Below are 9,765 nucleotides of genomic sequence, written 5' to 3' on the forward strand. Positions count from 1 at the left end.
TGAGCGTTTTGAAATCAGCTAAGGCTGATTAGATGCTAGTCCAGCCATATCTTTGGTACCTTTTTCCAAACAGCATCCCTTTCCTGATTCCTCTTAATAGTTGCAGATTAAGGAGGACACACATTTCCAACGATGTCCAGACAAAATAACTTCCTGTTCATGATCCCCTCCCTCCCTCCTTTCCTTTTCTTCCTTCCTTCCTCCCCTCTCACTCCCCTCCCTTTCCCACTCTTCAGCTCCTAACCCGGAGTTCGAGGAATTGGCTCAGGGATCGTTCCTCCGCCCTTTCTCTCGCAAGGGGTGGGTCTTGACACCGCCGACGTTGACAGCTTCTGAAGAAACCGCTGCCTCGCCTGGGTCGTTATCCCTTTGGGTCAGCCCAAGAGGGATAAAAGCCCGGCGGCTGGATGGAGCTACTCAGAGTGCGCTATAGCCCGTTGTGCCAACATGAGCCGCCTAACCTTCCGCACGACCTCCCTATTTGTCCTCTTCCTACTCCTCGCCGGGAGCGCCTTGCAGACCCAAGGTAAGCTGATTTCTGACCCCAGGCAGGGAACTGCAGGTAAGAAGGCGAGCGGACAGCTGTCTTCCATCCTGGGCTGCCTGATAGCTCTGCGCTCTGCGCTCTGCGCTCTGCGCTGGTATGCGCTGGTAGCTGTCGCTGCCCTTGGGCCAAGCGGGGTTTCTGAGGAGTAAGAAATACTACAACTGTGGTTATTGAATCCTTCCCCACCGTCGAGGGAGGTTGCTAGAGAGCGCGGGGGTGACGCGGTCACGGCCACTCGTTTGTCGGGCTCCGTGCCGATTTCTCTGCAACTCTACTCACTTGCTTAGAGGTACGTCGTCGTCTCGTAGTCCTATCGCAGAGAACTTTGAAGAAGGCAGAATCCAGCTTCCCTGCCTCACACGCGCAGAAACAAACTCTTGTAGGGGCATCCTATCTCTAGTGAATGTTTTGTGAATCGTCAGACTTCAAGTGTTTTCCGTTTTCATGTAGTGCAGATGGGAAGAAAAAATGGTGGTACCTGGGTAATGCAATTCGAATATGAGAACGTAGAAAACTTAGCACTAGGCATCTGAAAGATCTCAATACCAGAGCGAGCGAGCGCGCCTGCAAAAGTTCTGTGAACAGAAGATGTTTCTGAGGCAGAATGGTTATCCTCTCGGGTTGTTGTTTAAACAACGATGACACCAAAAAAACGAAGTATGCTTGATGAATCTTTTCTTGAAAACTCATCATTTCTGTGAAATACATATGCTTTCTTGTGATGTTTTTGTAGAACCAGGGATCTTTTTGACATTCGCATACAGAATTTAGGATTCGAAGAATATTTAAGCATATTCACAGTCCTATTTACACATTGAGGTAGTTTCAAACTAAAGGTGCAAAATGTAAGCTTGAATGAAAACAGCAAATAAATTGATATAAGTTTTTCCACTGTAAAAATCCCAAGCAATACCACATATCACAATTATAAAAAGTACTACAAAATAAAAATAGTCCATTATTTGTGTGTCAGTTGACTGAGATTGTCCAATAGTGAAATAAGGTAAATTCTAATCTCTATCATGGCAAAATAACTTACAAAAAAATTGACAACTCTTTTATTAATAAAAAACTATCATGTTATAATAATTTGAAGGTCAAGTTATGTACCATCAGTATGACAAGAGTTTATAATTTAAGCCATTAATAAATAGATCATATTCAAATAATTCCATAATTATTTTAGATTAGAATTTAAAATTATCTATTTATTTATTTCTACAAAATAATTTAAACAACATAAAACATTTTAGCATTCTTTCCAAATATTTTTCTTCCATGAATATTTTTAATTATTTTGTTAAGCAAATTAAAATAATCTATATTTATATTTCAAAATCCACATATTTCTATCATTTGACCACTATTATTCAACTTTTCATACAACTTTTCATATAGTAAATGACTCTGACTGCTCCTTTTATTATTTATTCTCATATTTAACTTTTGTATATTATGTATTATGTATTGAATATATATAGTTGTGTTAAGTCCTGCTAAAGTGAAACTAACTTTTAGATGACCCTAACTGTTAACTTCAACTGTTTTGGAGGGAAACTTAGAACATTCATAGCTGGATGGCCTTTTTCTAGTATTATGATTGGTTGAGGCCCTTTGTGCCCAGAGTATAAATTACAGGGATTTGACTGTCGTTGGCAGAGTTCCAGTTGAGTCAATAAATGCTGTTGTATCTATGCTGGCCTATTCTTGCATACTACAGCCACCACACAATAGTGGCAATGAGGGTGGGATGCTGCAGAGGAGAGAGCTGCTGCTAACCAAGAGACTGAAATCACTAGGTGTCAGATCAGGTAAATACCCCTGGTGGGACCACGCTCCCTGCCCTGCCTGCCAGTAAGACACACTGGAGGCACAGACGTACCTGAGGGATATGTCCACAGGACTCCTAAGTGCAGCCCAGCTCCAACTGCAGTAGTACAGGCATTAACCAGCACCACAGGGGCCTTCTCAAAATGGCTAAACTGGGAAGACTCAATGAGTTCAATATTACACACTGATCAGTGGAGCTCATGTGTCTCCCAAGTAGACAACTATCTCAGGGCTAACCAGGTCACGGACAATGGTCTGAAGGCAGCAACCCTACTATGTGTCTGCGGACAAGCCACGTTTGATATCACTGAAAACATGATAGCACCAGCAAGAGTAGAGACAGTGGTCTACGCAGACCTCAAGAAAAAATTAAGCAAACATTTTGAGCCTAAACTCTTAGACATCACCCAGCGCCATGCATTCGAGCAACATGAACAGAGATCCGGGGAATCTGCAGCAGAGTTTGTGGCGGCCTTTTGCCAAGCTCCGCACCAATGTGAGTTCCCTGATCTGGAAGACCGTCTTAGAGAAAGGCTCATTTGCGACCTGCATAATAATAAATTAAAGCAGCGCCTTTTCACCATGGAGAAGCTGACTTCCAAAATGCATTGAAGGAAGTCATGGCGAATGAGGCTGCTGGAGGGCCATGAAGATTCTCTGGCCACAAAAAACGCACAGTAGCCCCCCAGAGATCCACCAATAGACCGCAGAAGGCTCGGAAAAGATCAATGAGATCGAAGAAATCAATGCAGATAGAGCCATCCAGAAGGCCAGGATCCACAGAGCAAGCAACTCCCCCACAGAGCTAGGCAAGCTCTGAAATGAAAGAGCAGGGTGCAGATTCTACACAGCAGTATGCCATGCCTATGGAAAGCAAGGGCACTTTACTAGAGTTTGCAGAGGTCATCAGCGGGGAAAAAAAACATGTGACAGCAGTACAATGGGAAAAGGCCCCCATGGCAGAACAGAGTTGAATACTGATCAGGAAGGCATAGCATCCAACACAGAGGAGTCCAATGCCCCATCAAAGAAAAGATAAGACTCCTACTAAAACTTCAAGGTGTCCCATGCTCCATGGAGCTAGATACTGGATTGGCCCTGTCCATTATCTCCTCCACAACTTTTGACCACATTTTCAAGCCAACAGCAGATTCCACTCAAATCATTGAGTTTAGTGCTAATGGACTTCCAGAATCACTGTTTTTTCCATAAGGGGCGAAGCTATCATTAGAGTACAATTCAGAGAGTTTGAAGGTTCCCTCAGCATAGTGGTCATAGAGAGGTCCCGCACCAGCCTCACAGGACTGGACTGGTTCAAGACCCTGGGCATCAGGGTAACGAGCATCCACCAAACCCAAATAGCCAATCTAGAAGTAGTATGCCAACAATATGCTGACATATTCAGCACTGAATTGGGACAATACAAAGGGGCACCCATTGCACTCAACCTTGATCCAGCAGTAACTCCAATTCGATTAAAACCATGCAGGGTTCCCTTTGCATTGAAACCTAAAATTGATGCAGAAATACACAAGCTGGTACAGCAGGGAGTGCTCCAACCCATGGACTGTAGCCATTGGGAGACTCCCATAGTGACCCCAATTAAGCCTAACGGGGACGTTCAGATTTGCACAGACTACAAGTGCAATATAAACAAGTTACTACAGCAGCATGCTTACCCTGTACCAGTGGTAAGCCACATCCTCGCCTTGCTCCAGGAAGGCCAAATCTTCTCTAAACTAGGCGTCACCCAGGCTTACCAGCAGCTACTGGTAGATGACACTACCACAGAAGCACAAACAATAGTCACACACAAAGGTGCATTCTGAGTGCGCTGCTTGCAGTTTGGGGTAAGTGTAGCAACCCTTTGGAACAGGGTTGTTCCAAAGTATTATGGAACAAACACTGAAGAACATTCCCAGCATCTGCCCGTACTTTGATGACATTCTGATCATGGGGGAATCAGTAGCAGTCCTGGTGGAACGTCTCCATGCAGTATTCCAACGTTTCTATGAGGCAGGCCTAAAAGTCAGGAGGGAAAAGTGCCAGATTGGCGTGGAATCCACAGAATCCCTGTGTTTCTGCATCAACGCTGCCAGAATCTACCCATTTGAAGCAAAGCTAAAGGCAATTCAGCAAGCCCCCACTCCAAAATCCAAGAGGGAGCTCCAAGCATTCCTGGGCTTGTTCAATTTTTGTGCAAGGGATTTTCCTGTCATTTGCAGAGTTCCATTTGAGTCAATAAATGCTGTTGTATTTATGCTGGCCTATTCTTGCCTATTGCAGCCCATACACAATATTATGTATATTTTAATATTTTTTGCAAATTAAAACTTTCTTCACAAAGTAGCTGTGATTTTTTTGTGGCAGTTAAAAAAAATATCCATGTTATACTAGCTAAGTTAAGACAGTCTGTAGTATAACCTACAGTAGCCTGGGTTATATTCAAAGCATGATGTAGCTCAAACCCCATGAAAATAGTTAATTCTTCATATCCAAATACCACTACTTTCAGAAAAAGTGGAGCATATCAAGTATGATTTTAAAAAGCTGATCTGGTTCTTACTTATAAAACCATACAGCACTATTATACCTCTTGTTAAGGTAGCCAGATTAGCTGGAAATACTGGACCAGAAAAGGTGCAGAAGATGAGAAAAATGGGGAGACAATTTCCCACATTTCTTATCAGTTCAGGCATGGTGGTTAGATTATGCTTAGGTTATTCTCAGGTATATGTAAGGGTGCTGTATCAAAGGGAAAACGTAAGAATGCAGGTAATAACTGCATAAGCCAGAATTTAAATAGTCTGAAATTTTTTACTTATAAAAGTTGAAATAAAAAAGAAGATAAGAGTATGAATATGATAGTTGGAGTCTGGATGGTAACAGATTGTGTTAACATTGACAATAACCACACAAACCCTTCAGAATAAAGTAATATTGTAAAAAAAAATTGTTCTTATTTTCTGTTTTTATCAATGTTTATTTATTAAGACCCGGTTTCTATAGTGATAATGCAAAAATTAAGAGGAACTGGGAAGACTAAAAAAATGGGATTATATAATAAAGGTATAAATACAAGATGTTAAGATTATATTGATTCTATTAAAAAAATGAAATATCTCTCAATAAACTTCCAAAAAGAAATACAGGTAGTCCTTGACTTACAACAGTTCATTTAGTGACTGTTCAAAGTTGCAACAGCACTGAAAAAATGTGACTTATGACCATTTTTCACATTTACGACCATTGCAGCATCCCCATGGTCATATGATTCAAATTTGGATGCCTGGCAAATGACTCATATTTATGACGGTTGCGGTGTCCTGGGGTCATGTGATCACCTTTTGCGACCTTCTGACAAGCAACGGTCAATGGGGAAGTCAGATGCACTTATCATGTTATTAATTTAACAACTGCAGTTAACAGTTACATCTAACAACCATGGCATGAAAATTGAAAAATGGGGCAAAATTCACTTAACAAATCTTTCACTTAGCAACAAAAATTTGGGTCTCAATTGTGGTCATAAGTCGAGGACTACCTGTATGTGGTTGAAAACCTTGATGTTGTTGTAGTTCTAATATAAGAACAAATGCTTACAATCATATAAAATGTTTTGTTTGCTTCATGAGACTACTGGTAGATTTGGAGTTGTTTATTTTTCAGTCAAAGCATTTAGCCTTGGGAAAATATTTGGAGTTAAAATATTTGGAATGGATCTCCTTATTCTACTTGTTGGAAAGTATAGCCAGGGGACAGATTTTGTAATATCTACATACAATATATATATGTATGTATGTATGTATGTATGTAATATCTACATACAATATATGTATGTATGTATGTATGTATGTATGTATGTATGTATGTATATGTAGGTCTTTGGTTATTCGGGTTTTCTCCCGCGTAAAATTGGAGGTTTCTTGGCAACGTTTGGACGAAGTGTGACCATTGCTCCTAGAAGCACGAAGCCGAAGACACCAGCCTAAAGATGACGAATGAGACTTTGCCCAAACGTTGCCAAGAAACCTCCAATTTTACGCAGGAGAAAACCTGAATAACCATATATACATACATACATACATACATACATAGGATTGCATTGTGAGTTTCTGGTTGTTTTTCCTCCACAGCAAGAGAATTGCGCTGCCAGTGTGTGAAGGTTGTTTCCCATGGAATTCCCACTGCGTCCATTGCTTCTGTGGCTTTCATACCTGAGGGACCGCACTGCATTAGGCCTGAAGTCATGTAAGTGTCCAGGGCTAGCCTGCTGCATTTTAGCTACTCTAGGGCTAGCCCAGCCAAGAGCTGTTTGATCTCACTCAGAAACTAATGTTATTCTTTCCACTGTCACAGACTCACCAGGAAAGATGGGAAACAATTCTGCCTGAATACAACAATGCCATGGGTTCAGAAGGTTATCCAAAGATTTGCAAAGGTATTTATAAAGATCATTTAGTAGACCTGCATACAGAAACCACATTCTAGTACAGTTATAACCCGACAACAATAATTGTTTACTGAAGTTAGTAAGATTTCTAAGCAACCTGAATAAAGGATTGCTTTTTTGTTGTTGTTAGAAATCTGAATTATTATTTTGTTCAAATTCTATTGTAATATGTTTCATACATATGTGTGAATACACACACACACAGAGATGATTTTAATAATGCCGTCAATAGTTGTAATATAAATGCAGTGTAATCAGCAAGAAAATGTATTTTATACCTAACAAAAGAAGTCCTATAAACACAAGATGTGTTGGTGCTCCTAAAATCTCCATTAACAAAACATAATTAGAGTAAGATGATCTGCTGCAGACAGAAGTACATGGACAAGAAACAAAAAGTTGTATATGGCTGAGACAGCTTTGCCTTTTTATGCTCTTCAATTATCTTTTATGTTTTCAATTATTTCTGGTCTCTTGCAGCAAACTAGTAACCTGTGATACAAACACTATTGTTTGGCTATGTAGCTGCAAGAATAAACACTGCAACTGTGAAGAGAGAGCGAGAGAAGGAAGAAAGAAAAAAATTTGACAGAAGACGACAACCCAAAGACTTAATTATCCCTTTAGCGGTTCCCACTTCATTGTATTTATTATTCAAACATATGTTAATGTATTTATTGCTATCTCTCTATATCAGCATTTCTCGACCATAACCATGTTAAGATGTGTGGACTTCAACTTCCAGAGTTTCCATACACTTAAAATTCCAGTGCCATGCTCTCGTGGCCATCTAAATTTTTTCATATCAGATATGTGAAAGGAAACCCTTTCAAACAATGTTGCCTGCAATTCTTGTTACTCCCCTCCGTCGTTTCTCTTTCTCTCCCTCTCTGCCTCTCTCTCTCTCACACACACACACACAGACATTTGATTGCTTGAAAGGGACAGGCTGCGCTTTGCTTCTACCGTAAGCACACACATCCCACAATCTTTCAGAATTATCTGCCTTTTTGTCCTTTTCTCAAGCAGCAGCAGCTGAGTAGAGACCAGGCAGGGGGGGACCCGATTCCAACAGGTCACATGGCTTTCTGCCTCATTGCCAGAAACATCTCCAGGCACCCAGAGAGACAGAACTCCCAGCCCTCGCTGGATCAGCTGATCTGCTGGCCACAGTTAAGGGGCCAAGGTGACTGGGAAGGGAAGGGCTGCCTCCTGGGCTGCCCATTCCCACCACCTTCACTAGGGCTTATTTTTGGAATAGGCTTTATATTGGGCCCACCCCCAAAAAATTGGGAGGGCTTACTTTCGGGATAGGTTGTATTTTGGGAGAAACACGATACTCAATGCAATCTACATGATATACTGGTAATCCATGATTTATAGTCATTTGTTTAATGATTGTTCAAAGTGATAACCCTGAAAAAAGTTACTTACAACTGATCCTCACACTTATGACCATTGCACCATATCCGTGGTCATATGATCTGAATGTAGACACTTGGCAAGTGGCATTTATTTATGACAGTTGCAATATCCTGGGATCATAAAATCACCATTTGCAATCTTTTGCAGCTAATTTCCAACAAGCTGAATTCACTTAATGACTACATGATTCACTAAAAAATTATAGTGATTTGTTTAATCATAGCAAAAAAGATTATAATTTTGAGCACTTATTCACTTAACAATAGCCTTGCTTAGCAACAGAAATTCTGGTCCCAACTGTGGTCTTAAGTCAAGGACTACTTCTATGTTGCACATTGAAACTAATGGATGTTGATTGCCTTCTTGAATGTAATAATAGGTTGTGAGCCATAGTTGAATTTATAAAAAAAAGTGGGATGTAAAACTATTAATATGGTAAATGCATACCAAAAAGCGTAAGCAGAAAGGTACTCTATGCTTTCCCTGCCAGCCTTTTTGGGCCCTATTCATTTCAATGGAGCTTACTAAAGGCTAAATGTAACAGCCATGTAAAAGCATTGCCATGTTTTGACTAATACTTATTTCATATTTCATAACCATAAGTGGATTTTTTTTTTAAAAAAATTGATGACTTTGTATTTTCAATGAATGTTTTAGAAAATGTTTCAATATGACCATTTATGTGGAAATGTTAAGCAATGTTTTAAAACCACTTAGTATTTTTGTAGTTCTTTACTGCATCTTGTATTGCCAAATTACTTTGAGACTTGGTAGATTTGTTGTTTCTGGAATACAAAAAAATATAACCGCAATGAAGCCACATAGTACAAATTAAACATTTAAAAATATGCAACTTGGGGCTGATTTATATTTATCACTTTGGTGCATGAAATTTATTTCTGGTAATTTTAATTTATCAATGCTCAATAGTCCAGTTTAGAAATCTTAATCAATTATCTACATAATATTCTTTTTTATGTTGCCTCTTGGACCAAGTGAATCATCAAGATAATATGTGACACATTATTATTTTATATATTATAAATTTAATGAAATTGTTAACAAGCTTTACATCGAGGGGGGCTGGGTAGAGAGAATCTCCTCCTTTAAATTCCTGGGAGTCCATCTCAGCGAAGACCTCACCTGGAAAAACAACACGATCCAGGTGGCCAGGAAGGCCCAACAGAGACTCCATTTCCTTAGGATCTTGTGTGAAAACAGGGTGGAACAACAGCTGATGACCTCCTTTTATCGGTCCACAATAGAAAGGGTCCTCACTTATTGCATCACTATATGGCATGTCGGTTTGACAGCCATGGATAGAAAAACATTACAGAAGGTGGTGAGCACAGCACAAAACATTGTGGGGTATCCCCTAATACCACTAGATGAGATCGCTAGAGCTCACTGCCTTAGAAGAGTGAGGAAAATCCTCAGGGACGACTCACACCCTGGTCAGCACTTCTTTACCCTCCTGCCATCCAGAAGGAGATATAGAAGGATAGCCAGC

The 9,765-nt window shown here is 40.2% G+C and overlaps 1 protein-coding gene across 1 annotated transcript; it reads left to right on the top strand.

Moving 5' to 3' along the window:
- The first annotated feature begins 293 nt into the window (after nt 1-293).
- On the top strand, nt 294-9,108 carry LOC117664797 (growth-regulated alpha protein-like). Its single transcript, XM_034416120.3, has 4 exons — nt 294-526; nt 6,514-6,628; nt 6,737-6,818; nt 7,311-9,108. The coding sequence occupies exons 1-4, from the start codon at nt 448-450 to the stop codon at nt 7,326-7,328; spliced, it is 294 nt and encodes a 97-aa protein (XP_034272011.1). The 5' UTR covers nt 294-447; the 3' UTR covers nt 7,329-9,108.
- Nucleotides 9,109-9,765: the final 657 nt, after the last annotated feature.

Source organism: Pantherophis guttatus, chromosome 4 (assembly GCF_059756535.1).
Source record: "Pantherophis guttatus breed Tessera chromosome 4, ASM5975653v1, whole genome shotgun sequence".
In the NCBI taxonomy this organism is placed as follows: domain Eukaryota; kingdom Metazoa; phylum Chordata; class Lepidosauria; order Squamata; family Colubridae; genus Pantherophis; species Pantherophis guttatus.

What these genes read in the sequence shown, in the direction of transcription:
- LOC117664797 (XM_034416120.3), top strand. Translation starts at nt 448, where the DNA reads ATGAGCCGCCTAACCTTCCGCACGACCTCCCTATTTGTCCTCTTCCTA. An exon ending in GAGCGCCTTGCAGACCCAAG is followed by an intron (nt 527 to 6,513) that starts GTAAGCTGATTT and finishes TTTCCTCCACAG; the next exon opens with CAAGAGAATTGCGCTGCCAG. An exon ending in TGCATTAGGCCTGAAGTCAT is followed by an intron (nt 6,629 to 6,736) that starts GTAAGTGTCCAG and finishes CCACTGTCACAG; the next exon opens with ACTCACCAGGAAAGATGGGA.